This window comes from Siphateles boraxobius, unplaced genomic scaffold, assembly GCF_051911475.1.
Source record: "Siphateles boraxobius isolate OS27281-9 unplaced genomic scaffold, OSU_SipBor_1 3, whole genome shotgun sequence".
Taxonomy (NCBI): domain Eukaryota; kingdom Metazoa; phylum Chordata; class Actinopteri; order Cypriniformes; family Leuciscidae; genus Siphateles; species Siphateles boraxobius.
Window position 1 is genome coordinate 11,704,401 of NW_027508919.1, and position 15,156 is coordinate 11,719,556.

The 15,156-nt window shown below is 36.8% G+C and overlaps 2 protein-coding genes across 2 annotated transcripts; both read left to right on the forward strand.

The window, feature by feature from the left end:
- The first annotated feature begins 1,036 nt into the window (after positions 1-1,036).
- On the forward strand, positions 1,037-10,126 carry arl13a (ADP-ribosylation factor-like 13A). Its single transcript, XM_077247844.1, has 10 exons — positions 1,037-1,164; positions 2,323-2,436; positions 3,696-3,766; positions 3,864-4,113; positions 5,858-5,963; positions 6,165-6,370; positions 7,055-7,151; positions 7,250-7,517; positions 9,036-9,152; positions 9,386-10,126. Exons 1-10 carry the CDS (start codon positions 1,145-1,147, stop codon positions 9,448-9,450), a joined length of 1,314 nt encoding a protein of 437 aa, XP_077103959.1. The 5' UTR covers positions 1,037-1,144; the 3' UTR covers positions 9,451-10,126.
- Positions 10,127-12,244: 2,118 nt separating this feature from the next.
- tmem35 (transmembrane protein 35) lies at positions 12,245-14,989 on the forward strand. Its single transcript, XM_077247845.1, has 2 exons — positions 12,245-12,433; positions 13,367-14,989. The coding sequence occupies exons 1-2, from the start codon at positions 12,314-12,316 to the stop codon at positions 13,727-13,729; spliced, it is 483 nt and encodes a 160-aa protein (XP_077103960.1). The 5' UTR covers positions 12,245-12,313; the 3' UTR covers positions 13,730-14,989.
- The last annotated feature ends 167 nt before the right edge of the window (positions 14,990-15,156 follow it).

A 15,156-nucleotide genomic window follows, 5' to 3' on the forward strand; every position in this document is an offset into this window, starting at 1 on the left:
TCTCACCAAAATGAAGAGAAAGAAGGACATCATGTCAATTACAGTTACTCTGACTAATACTGAATATGTAATGGAAATGTAAAAATATAATGGAAATGCAAATGCATTGTTGAATGATTATAAACATGGTATTTTGCCTGTTAATGCCTGCAGTGCAGTGCAGAAAATGATATGACAACAATAAGGTCTAAATGTAACTGGCCCCTCTAACAGTACAACTGGCCCCAGCTTGGCCCCCCCAGTTGAAATGGTCTAGAACCGCCACTGCCTCCCAGTGACTCTATCAGATGTAAACACTGTGTTCTCCACTGTAATTCTAAAATTCTTAGAAATTAAAAAGCAGCTGATTAAACAGTGATTAGAGCAGATAATCTTTACTAACGCCTATGGCACATAATGTGTAAGAATTATCAACTTTTCTTGGTCACAGAACTTTCTGCAATAGCCCAAAAGCCTACGGAAAAATCCAACTGGTTTTAGTTGAGGGAACCAGGGTGATGATAACAACTTCCGGGTTGGCATACAAAAAATACTGCACAAGACATATAACATAATGTTACTTATCATGTATTTTATATGTTTGCCATTTTAGACGTTGATATTTTTAATTATAAGCTCACGTGAATTAAAAAAAGTATCCTGCAGTAGCTATTCCATGAAAAAAAAAAAAAGAAAAGTCAATTTTTATTTAATTGTGACTTTAACTCTGGATAGGCAGCAGCAATAATCTTCTGAAGTTGCAGAATTTGGATGCTTTATCTGCCAGAGGTGTCTAACAACAGTATGATATCATTCTATGATGTTATAACGTAGCCTAAATAATAATAGTAAATACAATATTTCGCATTCACCTCCAAGCAGATGTCTATGGGCACTAAAATCGAAGTATTTTTTAGGATGTTTACATACAGTTTAACCGGCTGACGTCTACATTTAGCCCAGTTAAAGAGACCTAAACCAGCTATTCAGAATGGCAGCCTGCCAATATTTTCAGCTTCTCAACCAGATGATTGGTTGTAAGGATGTGATGGTGTTACTTCCAAGCTCCTCCCGCATGAGGTGAGAGGATTAGAGGAATAAGTAGAGCCTGATTAGTTTATAGCAGCCGTGTGCAAAATGTCTCGGGACAGACAAACAAAAACGCATGGATTCTGACATACTACTGTGAGTAATGTGATGTGTATTTATATTTTTTAATAACTAAACGAACCCTATGATGTGATGCTCTTCATTGTGTGTCTCCATATGTTCCTATACTCATCGATGCTGTTTATGATGTGATTTGTGATAGTGCAGAGAAGGTAGACTGAATATAATAGGGGTTTTTGTTTACATATTTTGAAACACTCTGAAATGAACAATTTTTTGGTTCTAGAATAAGTTTACACTGTATTTATAAATTATTCCACACTAATATGTTGATGTCCTGTCTCTCTGGTCAAATGTGCCTTTTAGAACTGACAGTTGTAGCTTCCTTAGTTATAGGTGTCAGTCAAATGGTTTATGTAAAAATGTGTTTAAACTTATTTTTCGATTCCAAACATAGAGTGTGACTGATAGGTGGGCTGTTGCAGTACATGCTGCTTGGATAAATGGGTCATGTGTTCAGAATGAGAACAGCGTAATGGACTCAGACTATTCTTTAAAGGCTTACAGGAATGAACAGATGTCCAGTGATGGACCAAGCACTAAGATAACAAACCTCCCTAAATCTCAGACACCTGTAAATGTAACTACTGTGTGTTTATACATGCAGCTGCTACAGTATGTGAATATAACCAGGTTATCTTTGTATTCAAGAGCTCATTCTGATAGTTGGCTCAAAAATAATGCCTAATCAGCTCTTTTGCTGTGTTGTGATCTCGTAAAGCCATGAAAATAAAGAATAAATGCTAAAATGCTGAAGTATGAAAAGATGGCTAGAAATATGTTTTTGCTTTGTTGTTGTTTTTGGCTGTAAAATGAAGTGTTTATAAAAGTATTTTTTAATTAAAAGAGTTGAAGAAAATATTTACATAAAAAAGCAAAAGCAATATTAAAAATTATAAAATGCAATTTTTATAAAAATATAAATCAAATACTTTAAAAAACAAAGTGAAAACAGCTCTTTCTCATAACTAATCCTATCTTTTATCATACTGCTTGATATCTTATTTTTAGGGCACTTCAAACATTACAGGTATTACAGCGTGGGTGAATTAGAAGTTACTAATGAATCCTTAATTCTTGAGGTTAATGCTTGTGTGAGACAGAACAGCTGAGGTTTACATGCATAATAAGGCGTTGGGTACAGTGATTGAGTGTCCCGTTATCTGCTTTCAGGTATGAGTTAAGGAGACGATGGTGCTCTCCCTGGTTCTCTCCTCCTCAGGTCAACATGTTCAACCTCATGAGCAATTGCTGCAGCTGGGTCTCCAAACTCCAGCAACCCCTGAGGTACCAGTCAACCAAGCAAACCCTATACAGTTCTATGTTTCTTGTTGTTATTGATCAGAAAAGGTTCTATATAGAACCTTAAAGTGTTGTGTCACTTGCTTCATATATAGAACCTTTTAGGGGTTCCGATAATGGGATAATTTTATGGATTTTTCTTTAATTAATAATGTTTTCATTCATTCATTTTAATCAACTTTTATTAACTAAACCGCTCGTAAACTAGACAAAATGTAAATAGCCCTTTAAACATGGAAGTACTATGCAATAATTTAAAGTCCCCCTGTAGTCTATAATTTTATCCCTTAAAACTCATCTTTGACCACCAAAATTACATTTTTAAGGTTTTTTCCTGTGATTTTTTTTTCTTCATACCTTAAAATAGCTTGAATGACTCTACACCCCTCCTTCATACAGTATATGTGGTTCCAGGAATATGCAAATTAGTCCCCACCTCCACTCAATCACACCAGCCCGGACTACCTGATCCACTCAATCAACTTTACTGTAGTAAATACACAAATTTACACAAATACTGGTTGAGTTCAGCCTTAATGTTTGAACCAGAAACTGATTCAGAATGAAGAGGAGGAGCGAATTATTGAAAGGCTCGTGTACAAGCCGATTTATCAGAATGTGTTGTATGTATCGCTCTCTATATCGGACACATGGTAACTGATATTAGCCTTTGGCTTGACAATGTTATCAAACAGCTAATAATGTGTTGCTAATGTTACACATAACCATGTTCACGTTCGCCATCTCAGGATCACACAGCTGCCTTCAAAAAATCAGTATCCTTAGAAACACTTTGAACAACTTAGAACGTCAGTGGAGAAAAGCATATAGTTCATTATAAAATCGTAATAGACATTGTATACATAATTCATTCCGCTATATATTGTGTACTCGGTTTTCCATTTCAACAGAAAAATATACCTGGAGAACATGGCTTCTCTTTAAACTCCCCTGCTTCAGAGTTAATGATATGCTAAACCCGCCCGCACGTTGACGTGATTGGTTACAACATGTTTGTGATGTAGAGAACAATAATGTGGACTGATGAATTTGCTCATGGTCAGTCAGCATTAAAAACACCACATAGACATATAAACGACATTAAAAACTTGATTTTCACCACAGGGGGTCTTTAAGACATTTCGCCTTATATAGAAACTTTTTAGCATAAAAGGTTCTTTAAAACTCAAGAATCTTAGGGTTTTGAACAGAACTGAATTAACGCTGTTTAAAAATGTTCACAGGAAGATCACAGTGCTAGTGGTTGGTTTGGACAAGGTTGGAAAAACATCTTGTGTCAGAGGGATGTTGAGAGGTAACTTTAATAAATTAAAATGTATATTAGAGAGAGATTTGCAGATACTAAATTGACTGCGATTTGTTGCATTTTAATGTTATGTAACTTTGTTCAGTGCCCCCTGGAGAAGTAGGCCCCACTCATGGATGTGTCCGCACTGAATTAAAGCTGGAGAACTACTTGGTTAACATACTGGATATGGGTGGGGCTCAAGAGGTTCGGGGGTCCTGGAGAGAGCATTACGGTGAAGCTCATGGCATCATCTTTGTGGTGGATTCCAGTGACAGACAACGAATGAAAGAGGTCAAAGAAGCTCTAGTGGACTTACTGAAGCATCCAAGAGTAGCTGGAAAGCCCCTTCTTGTGTAAGATACCCCTGTTTACAACTGCTATACTGATTAACCTGTTCACTGTCACCCAGTGGTGTAGTCTAGGAAATGTCAAAGATCTCCGTATACCCACTTTAAAAAGCGTGAGGATTCGTAAACGTAACAACATCGTTTTGTGAAAGAACTTTCATTCATAAATTCACCCCGCCGTGACTTCTGTGTTTGCGCAGCGACACGGATCGAATCGCGGAATCCAGCAACAAATGTAACTTAGCCTACTGTAAAGCGGAACGTCACGCAATTTGGCCATTTTTGAATGAATAAATCAAAAGTAATGATAGAATGAATCAAATCTCGATATGTACTAAGTGTCCGTGAATATTAAACCTCAAAAAGACAGCTATTGAAATAAACTCTGAATGTTCTGCGTGTTTCTCTGAATGAGCGCTCAATGTGTGCTCTACTACACACTGACGCGCGCGTGACACTCGTGGTGTTTTCAGCGTCTATGAGGAGGACATGCACACATTTGAACTTCATTGCAGAGCTTTTATGAGAGTCACTTCACAAGAATTTTTCCATTTCATTTGATAAAACTATCGTCATTCATTCGTATCATATACACGCTCACAAACTTTAAAGTCTTCATTACAACCTGTCAAAATCAAAGTTTTGTATAACTTGAAGAAAATATAACAGAAATATATAACTATTGCACAGTAGAGTATACTTCAAGTAGGCCTAATAATAATAATAATAGTTTATTAAAACACACAGAAGCTCAAATGTCTTTAATTTAAAACCCACCAAAATAAAAGTTTGTAGAGATAAATAAAGTAGGCTAACTCGAGGGAATTATGAAAGAAATTGCACAGTAAGATGTACTTTTTAAAATAATAATAATCAAATCTATTAAAACATCATTTTAAAGGAATATCACACAAGTTTTTAAAAAGTAAATTTTTATTTGTGCTTATAATGTTTAAGTCTTTTAATTGTCAGCTGATAAAACCTGTGCTTCAGGGACCATATTCATATAACATCTAAGGCTAAATGTAGCTCTTTACTGGCTGAGTTAGATGGCGATTAACACTAAACAGTAGAAAATGGATGGGGGGGATGGGGGGGATGGAGAGGGGGTACGGGGGGCTTGGGCTGGTATATCACAGTATACTCACTACAAAAAACTAGACTACACCACTGCTGTCACCCCCTTTTTGAGCATAGATCTAAACTTAAATTTCTGTAATGCATGAATGCTTTGGAATAAAAGACCAAGGGAAGAGAAGGTTGGTCTCTTTTTAAAGAAGACACTCAGCAGATTAGTGCAGATTATTCACTTTAGACATTCTACTAACTTTAAGTAACTTTGCAAATACATGTCAAGTCATTACAGTATTATTAGACTGTCTGCTTAAAACATTTTATTTTGATGGTCCCCAACAGACATTCTATTGTCTAGAAGTAACTTTGCAAGTACATGTCAACTTAAAAATCTTATGTCAAAAGGCGCTGTTTCCATGGTTACACAATGTCCAGTTCCACAATGGATGAATTTTGAGTGTTTAAGCTTTCGAATAATACCTAATTTATGATGAGTGCTAAAATATATAAAGAAAAAAGGCAAAAGGCACTACAAACAACACAGTTTTAAAATCAATATAAAAATTTCAATTTTAATACAAATTGCTGCCCTAAACCATATTCAGTGTCTAATCTGTGACTATTGGAATTTGCCTGCAGGCCAGTTTATTTTGGCCATCTCTATATCTCCTAACAGGCTGGCCAATAAACAGGACAAAATGAATGCTCTGCTGGGAAATGAACTCATTGAAATTCTCTCCCTTGAGAGGCTGGTCAACCAGAGCCGGTCCCTTTGCCATATCGTGAGTACTGTGGACTAATACAAATAAAAATCTGACATATGCAAAACATATGATAAACCTCCAGGAAGTGATTATGGAGTAGAGGAACTGATACTATGCCAGTATTGTCAACTTGTAAATGTTAAAGTTTATGGCAACACCTTGACTGGTTACCAGTAGTTTTATTACCATATACTTTGAGTGGTTGATCTTAATCTACAGGAGCCATGTTCTGCCTCAACGGACCTGCGTCGCTGGTCAGACAGAAAGACCCTGCGAGGCCTCAGATGGCTACTCCGAGCCGTGTGCCTGGACTACCCAGACCTCTGTGCCCGCGTGATGAGAGACGGGAAGCGACCATTAGGGCCAGAAGAAAAAGAAAAGAGAGGAAAAATGGAGAAGAGCCGGAACAAATCTAAAGAGGAGAGGTGAGTGCTGCTTTACACACACACACACACACACACACACACACACACACACACACACACACACACACACACACACACACACACACACACACACACACACACACACACACACACACACACACACACACACACACACCACCTTTCAAAAGTTTGGGGTCAATACGATTTTTTTGAAAGAGGTTTTATTCTCACCAAAGCTGCATTTACTTGATCAAAAACGCATTAAAAACAGTAATATTGAGAAATATTATTACAGTTTAAAAGAACTTTTTTCTATTTGAATATATTTTCAAATGTAATTTATTCTTGTTATGACAAAGCTGAATTTTCAGCATCATTACTCCAGTCTTCAAAGTCACATGATCCTTCAGAAATCACTCTAATCTGATTTACTGCTCTAAAACATTTCTTATTATTATTAATGTTGAAAACACTTGTGCTGCTTAATATTTTTGTGAAAGATGTGATACACTTTTTTCGGGATATTTTGATGAAAAGAAAGTTCAAAGGAACAGCATTTATTTTAAATAGACAGCTTTTGCTATATAAATGTTTAACAATCACTTTCGATCAATTTAACAAATTACATTTTAAATCGTACCGACCCAAAACTTTTTAACGGTAGTGTATTATATGTTAATTTGCGTACATATAATAATTAGATTAGATGTTCTTGTCTTGCAGAACACGGACAAGCAAAACAGATATCCGTCAAGAACATCACAATGAAACTGAGAAGAAAAATGGGACTCTGCAACCAATCAGAAATATTCTAAACAAGGTCTAAATTATTCTAAAAATCTTTTTCATGGAAATTTTAACAAATCTATACTGTTATATAACTCACTTTACTTATTTATTTACCCCTTGACATTTTAGGAGAACTCTTTAAAAAAGAAATTAAGCAAAAAGAAGAAAGTGAAGGTTAAAATTAAGAAGGAGAGTCCAAGCAGAGGAGTAAATGATAAAGAGGTGGAGGAGACAGAAGGAAATGAAGCAGAACAGGAACACAGCAGCCAGAAAGAGAAAGCCAGCAGTGCATTGCTGCCACCAAAACGTGGAAAGCTGAAACGCAAAGTTAAAGTAAAAGAAGAGAACTTGGGTATACCTGAATCCCCCAACAGTGAGGTCTCCAAACCCTCTAGAGGTACTTGGTGTCAGCAACTGAATACGGAAGCTTATACACGCTTAAAGGCATAGTTCACCCAAAAATGAAAATTATGTCATTAATTACTCACCCTCATGTCGTTCCAAACCCGTAAGACTTTCGTTCATCTTCGGAACACAAATGAAGATCTTTTTGATGAAAACTGAGAGCTTTCTGTCCCTCCATAGACAGCTACGCAACTATTTTGATGCTTCAAAAAGTTCATAAAGAGATCGTAAAACGAATACATTAATCCAGCGGTTTCTGACGAGACATGATCGCTTTATGATTTACAGATTGAATTTAGGTACATGTACTTCATTTAGGTACTTTTATTCACATGTAAATATTCATCAACTCACACATCAGTTGTGGTAAACGGAAACTCAAGCATGTTCGCTTGACTTGCGAGAACCAATGAGGTTCATTCTCTTGTGTTACTGAACGTACACACCGCCGCCGACTTGAGCTTCCAAAATTACAGGAAGTCCTTCATTTTCAATGGAAGCTGGCTTCTCTCAGCTGCAAGGAGCGTCAAATCCATCGGCGTCGCGTTTTGAGCGACCAGAGCGTCAATCAGAAAGTTGAAAGTAGCTCAACTTTATGTAAATGTGTTATGACACGGTTGATTCCGGAGAAACATACGATGTAAACTTTCGTTCCTACCAAAACATTAGTTCCGAGAAAATGGAGGAGATTTACGAACGCTTGTTTTAAGCGTGAAAGCAATTAATTTGCTCACGGTAACACCGATTTGACCAATTGCACTAGGTGCAAATAATAATAATAATAATAATAGCTAATTATTCTTTTTTTTTTAAAACAAATGTGACCAAAACGGTTATAAAAATGCAGTCATTATAAAAGGCTTCTAGTGTCAATGTATTGCTTGTTTTTTCTGTTTACATTTCATGTTACGACACTTCTCTTCTCTCGAACATAGAATGCAGCTACGTCAGAGCGGCCAAAGCGTCAACAAGCTTCCCCGTACTTTTTGACAAGCGTCCTTGACAGGGCGGCCAGAGCTTCTTTGCAGCTCAAGTCGGCGGCGGTGTGTACATACAGTTACGCAGCACGTTTGAGCTTCCACAAGAACCAATTAGGTTTGTTCTCGCGCATCAAGCATGTTTGTTTGAGCCTCTGTTTATGTTCGCTGATCAATGTTTAAATGTGAATAAAAGCCTAAATTAAATCTGTTCATCATGATGACGAAAGTCTTACTGGTCTAGAACGACATGAGGATGAGTAATTAATGACAGAATTTGGGTGAACTATCCCTTTAAAAACAGAGGTTCTTTATTTGGACTGATGTTCCACAAAGAACCTTTAACACCCAAGAAACCTTTCCATTTGACAAAAGTTTCTAAGTGGAAGCGGGTTCTTTAGATTATTAAAATGTTTTTACACTGAGAAGAAACTGGTTCTTTTAAGAACTGCTCTATTGTTCTTCAATGGCAGTGCCGCAAAAAAAAAAAACTTTTGGAACCTTAATTTTAATTTTAACCTACTTATTCACAGGAAAAGATGAAAGAAAGAGAAAAAAGAAGACTGTTAAAGTAAAACGAAAGAACAAGATAAACACAGAGGAAGTTCCCACTGCTTATGCACAGCCTGTTGATCTTTCAACTACTTTCGGTGAGCATCAGTGACCTCTAAACCACTATTCATTTTGATCAGGGCTGTTTTTGGCTTTATGGGAGGAATTTTAAAACGCATGCATAGGAAATTTATTCTTATTGGCAATAATTGTTCTACACTGATTTTAAAACAATAAAACAAACTAAATAATTTGCTCAAAACAGACAGCCCTGATCTGTAGAAATGTAGGAGACTAATTTAAAGTATTTAATTTGCCTGTTTCCTAATAGACCTTTACCGAAAAGCAATTTTGGCTCTCAAAGCCCGACAGGAACAGGACATTGTTTCTGGATAGTGAAGAAAAGGTATCATGAAGATTATCACAAAGAATGAAGAAATGGATTGGCTTGCTGAACCATATCGATGTCTTTTACCCACTGGATGATGAGCTGAGCCCATCTGCAAACTAGTTACTGTTTTGTATTGGCTAGAAGGTCATCATCAATACTTTTGTAAAGACTTTTTGAGGCAACTTTAATAAGAATATGTATATAATTTTTAATTGTATTAAGAGATTGTTGAGTAATGTCTGAGAAAGAATTAAACATTCAGGAAGTTCTGTCTTGAAGAGAGACTAGCATTCCTATGAAGATGATAGTGTATTGTTAGTGAAGACTTTTATATGAACATACTCATGTGTATCAATGTAAACCTAAGACAGTATACAATGAATCTATCTGATGGTTTACCATGGTGGTCATTGCAATGACTTATTTATCTTTGAGCCTGAGATGTTCTTTACAGGTTTGGATAAGACGTTGCCTACCCTTTTTTTGTGAAATTGTATTTATTTGTACATGTAGCTTTTTAAAAATATGAATCCATTTCATTTTAGCCATTTTGTACTTTTTATAGAAGTCTCATTGTTTTATAAGGAGAGAAAAAAAATGCATGATGGGATTCTTATTTCTAAGAATAATTGTCCCTGAAGTTTTTCCACCAATATGAACAAATAAATCCAGATCAAAACATTGTGTTATTTTTTCTTTATCAACTGATCTAAGCTTATACACCTGTTTTTTTTGGTGATGTAAAACTTGAGTAAAGCTTGAGTAAAACTTTTTTGACTGGGCTTCTACGGGGCCATAACGTAAGATACAAAGTAATGGAGCCTTTAATACATTGTCGTGTTTCTTTAGAAATAAATAATGGACAAATGAAGTCTTTGGACGCCTCAGATGTAAAGTTATTCGCTGTCAAAGTGACGCCAAAATGAATGGGAGTTAATGGTGCTAACAGCAGGTGATGGTCTGCTACAATGGCGGCCCCCAGGGTGGCTTCAGTTTCCGGATGATGGATTACTCCCTTTGTGTGACATGATTCTGTGTACACTTCCTCATTCTGACCTCCGTGATAACCAAGGGGGCAATCCATCAGCCGTAAAAATAGGCTAACGATTGCGTCATAACCACGCGACTCTCTGTCGCACCGTCGAGAAATTACCGCTTAGACAGGAGGAGAAGCTTGCAGGCAATATTTGACTGTCTATGAAGCAATCGGGGGGACATAGAGTCATAAAGTCAAAGGAGAAGCCCATACATAGAGAGTCCATAAAAGCAACGGGACAAAATACAACAACGTTTTTGAGGAATTAGAAATAATTAGGTGATTCAGATTTGTCTTGGCACAGCTACTAGAAGACTTACAACTGTCACACAGGTTGCTCACGTCCAATAATAACCAACTCTTCAAGCTCAGTTTGAGCTTGTGTCCATTTCTTTTACTGTCTACGTTGATAAAGCTAAAGACACATCTCTTTACCTCAAACAAGAAGCTAATAAATGCACGATTTCGAGTATATAAGATTTGTGTGTGATTTCCGTGTGATTTTGGGTATTTTCATATGAATAAAGAATGTTTATGTGCTATGCAAGGTGTAGCCATTAGATGCATATAAAAGTCTAAACATAACATATTTCAACATCTTTTTATTTATTTATTTATTTTTACTTAAAATCATTTTTAACCGCAACCGATTATGATACAAATACTTGATGGTGGTTTAAAGTGAGCTTTAAGTAAAAGTGTAATATTAATCTTTTAAATTGTGTCATGTAGCTTGATGCTACATGTTGCTCTAATCCACCTGCTGCAGAAGCTTTTCTATTCCATGATCTTATTTGTTAAATGAATTTACATAAGGTCCCAAGAATAGTTTTTTTGTTTTTGTTTTTTTGACTTAAGATAATTGGTGGATCTTGATACTATAATGTACAAACTAAACCACCTGGGTCCTGAAACTGCAGCCACCACTGGTTCTGTAGGTGGCGCTGCTACAAAAAACCTGAAGAAAAAAAAATCAGGGTCCTGGAACTAAGGTCCTGAAACTGCAGCCTCCGGTTGTGCAGGAACATACTACCAGAGATTGTCTAATAAGGGGAGAATTGGCACTGTCTGGTTACTTCCGGTTTCTGGATGGGCTGCAGTAACACGTCTCTGTCCATGCGGGGGCGCTCGCAGGCGAGTGCAGAATGAATGGGTGTCTATGGGGTTTCACCCCCAGAAATCCACTATTCTCAGGATGTAATTTTTTGACAAGTAATTTGAAAATTACATTCAAAAAAAAAAAAGGGGGGGGGGGGGGGGGATTAAGATAATACACTCAGCTGAAAATTGCATTTTTAAGTTCACTTATCTGTTCTAAAAATCCGTTCAAAAATGTGATGACGTCACATAATAGCAGAATGCTAGCGTGTTCCAGCCAACAACGACCTAACCTGTAAGAAATCGAAAGGACATAAGTACTCGTTCATTCGACTTTTGGTCTATAATCTGTATTGAACTTGCGGAATCAACAATAAAATCTACGTTGGTTCAACGACAAGCAGGAGAAAGGTATACATTTAGCCGTCTAGCTCCATAGACTCCAATTCATTCTGCACTCGCCCGCGATCACCTCCAGTGGAATTCTAATGGAACTGCAACCAAGATGATATACAACGTCTATGGGAAGTGCCAAGACTCTCTCTGATACTACTGGCTTGCTCTGCAGTTGGATATCATTGACAACAGCGCCCTCTAATGGTGCTTCTTAATGGTGTAGCGGAATGACATGCAGCCATATTTGACAGTGTTCAAGCCCTTCCCCCCCTTCAGCATCTTCAGCCAAAAGCTGGAGCGGGACAACGGATGCCAATCGAAGGGTGACTTTACAGAAGATGGCCTCGCCAAGAACAATAACCATTGTCGCCCTTTCCTTTGCACTGGGTCTGTTTTTCGTGTTCATGGGTACAATTAAACTCACACCAAGATTAAGCAAAGATGCATATAGTGAAATGGTAAGTGATCGTCGTTTAGCAGCGCCGTAATAATAATCAAATGCAGCTTTAGCTGGACGCAAACGGCTTTGTTTTAGGAGGGGGTGCGAATGTAATTGACTGTTCTTGCATTTTCTATAAAATGTCTGATAGTGCTGTTGGTGCCTGCTTGTGTATTAAAAAATATCTTCGTATCTCGAGTTGAATAGAAAGTAAACTGCACGTAGTTCTATCTTTAATCTAAAATATATGACAGACATAATTCGATTCTTAATGAGTCGGAATGTGTAAAACAGCTGAACATCACTGGAGCAGTTGAACAGCGAATTATGTGCACACAGCCGCAACATTGTTTTATTACCGCATACATAGGTCAATTATGACATCACAATGCGCATCATCTGTATGATAAATGGAACAAACGCTCTCGAATACGTGTGATTGTTTTGTGGTATCGTTCTAAATAAATTCTTTTGAAGCGGATCATGATAAAGCAATGGCGGCGCTTTCCAGCAAATTCTAGGCTATCGTCCATCTGCAGGTGCAGTGATGTCATAGACACGTTCATCCAACACACACACACACACACACACACACACACACACACACACACACACACACACACACACACACACACACACACACACACACACACACACACGATGTTTGTTTTACAATAGCCTATTAGTGAGGACTTTGCATAGATTTCCATTGATTTTATATCAGGTTAATGATAGTTTCTATTATTTAACCCAACCCCTCCCCTTAAACCTATACTCATCACAGAAACGGGCAAAACACTGCATTTAAATAAAAACATGTTTTGGCTGATTTAAAATCCAACATGTGCATTTAAAAAAATTTTACATGTATTTATCATATATATTGTTATATATTCTTGATAATATTGCATTTTACCTGCTTCTAATTTACATAAAAATGTTCCTTTTCTAGAAAAGAGCATACAAGAGTTACGCCAAGGCCCTTCCAGTGTTGAAAAAAATGGGCATTTCTTCTGTACTTCTACGCAAGATTATTGGTACTCTTGAGGTGGGATGTGGAATTGTTCTGACGCTTGTGCCTGGGAGACCAAAAGACGTGGCCAACTTTATTCTGCTACTGGTCATGCTAGCGGTGCTCTTCTTCCACCAGCTGGTTGGAGATCCTCTAAAACGCTATGCCCATGCCCTGGTATTTGGTATTTTGCTGACGTGCCGGCTGCTCATTGCTCGTCAGGGTGAGGATCGGCCAGAGAGGGAGGAGAGACGAGAAGAGCAGATCAATGTCCAGGAAAAGAACAAAGTCAAAGTTTCTTAGCTCCACAATTTCACAAAGAGCACCGGGCAGCAGATCTGTGTTTCTCTGATAGAAGAGAAGATGCTCGGAAAAAAAGACAGCAGTCCCAGAAGGTGATTTATGTCCCAGCAGCCCGAAAATCAGTTCTTATATTACCTTTACCTCGTCTCACCTGAAAAACGTCTTTGAATCTAATCTAAATCCTCACCACAATCACCATTGTGGCAACTGTTTTGACTGTGGTTTTGCAGCAAAAGATTAAACTACTGTTATTCCCTGCTGACTGTATTTATTAATATTATGTTTTTTGCCCTAGGTTGAACAATATTCCAAATGCCACTTAGACTGTACATTAATTTCAAACGTCAGCCATTTTTTTTAATGTTTTATTTACTTTTTGAATTACTGTAGATGAGTACTATACAAAACCAGTTGTTTACATTAAGATTTGTTTAATTAAGGAATGCTGTACATCATTTGTTAAAAGGTTAAACTTTGCTCAATAATTTAGATGGTAGACCTTTTCTGTAGCCTCAAAATCTTTTACAAACATAAAAAATAAAACAGGTTTGTTTAAGGACAAGGAAGTTCTGCATATTATTTATATTTCTGTAGCGGTTATTTTTGTATTTTTACTTGTAAGGATTTTCAAATGTTTGTTTCTGTTATCAATTTTGATTATCTAGTTTGACTCTTAAAATACACAATCTTATCCTTGGAATCTTACGTTTTCCCCCCCTTCTTTTAGGAATAGACTACAACATTTTTTTTCTTTTTCTTTTTTCTTCTTCTTTAAAAAACAAAACATTTTCAGTACTAAAATGGATAAAATTGTTTTTGTGTCTTGCAGATTTTTTCCATCTATTGTATTTTCTTTTGATAAATGTGTTCCTCTATACTGTTCTGCACAGCACTGCACATTTGAGGTGTCTTTCTAATTTTACATAATGTTCATGTTATGCATCACTGCTAAGAAAATGTTGAATTAGGTGTGTTAAAAACATATACATTCAAAATGTACAGTGCTGGAAGGAGTAGAATTGAGAAAATTGTCTTATATGTTTGTATGTATACTGCTAATATGCTGTTTGTACTGAGTAAAAATACCTAGCTGAGAACATGGATTTTACCTGTGTCTAAACCTTTTCCAGAATGCCTTGATAGTCCAAGAATTAAATAGTGCATTCTTAGTTTAAACAGAATGGGTCATGTTACACACTTGACAGTGAGGGAAAATGTTTGTGCATGCAGATGCTGAAAATAAAACCTCTATGCAGTTTACCATTGAGATTGGATGACAGTATTAAAAACACTTGTGATTTTCATCTCTTGCACACTTTTCACTAATATCATATTGTACTATATATTAACATGAATATGCTTATAGCTCAATGCAGCGGAAACCAGTTTTACAAACAAAAATAAATATCCTCACAAAAGTAATTTTC

Excerpts from the sequence above, each read along its gene's own strand:
- arl13a (XM_077247844.1), top strand. The coding sequence starts at position 1,145 with ATGGATTCTGACATACTACT. Across the intron at positions 1,165-2,322 it reads ATGGATTCTGACATACTACT|GTATGAGTTAAGGAGACGAT; the intron begins GTGAGTAATGTG and ends ATCTGCTTTCAG. Across the intron at positions 4,114-5,857 it reads GCTGGAAAGCCCCTTCTTGT|GCTGGCCAATAAACAGGACA; the intron begins GTAAGATACCCC and ends ATCTCCTAACAG.
- tmem35 (XM_077247845.1), top strand. The coding sequence starts at position 12,314 with ATGGCCTCGCCAAGAACAATAACCATTGTCGCCCTTTCCTTTGCACTG. Across the intron at positions 12,434-13,366 it reads AAGATGCATATAGTGAAATG|AAAAGAGCATACAAGAGTTA; the intron begins GTAAGTGATCGT and ends TTCCTTTTCTAG.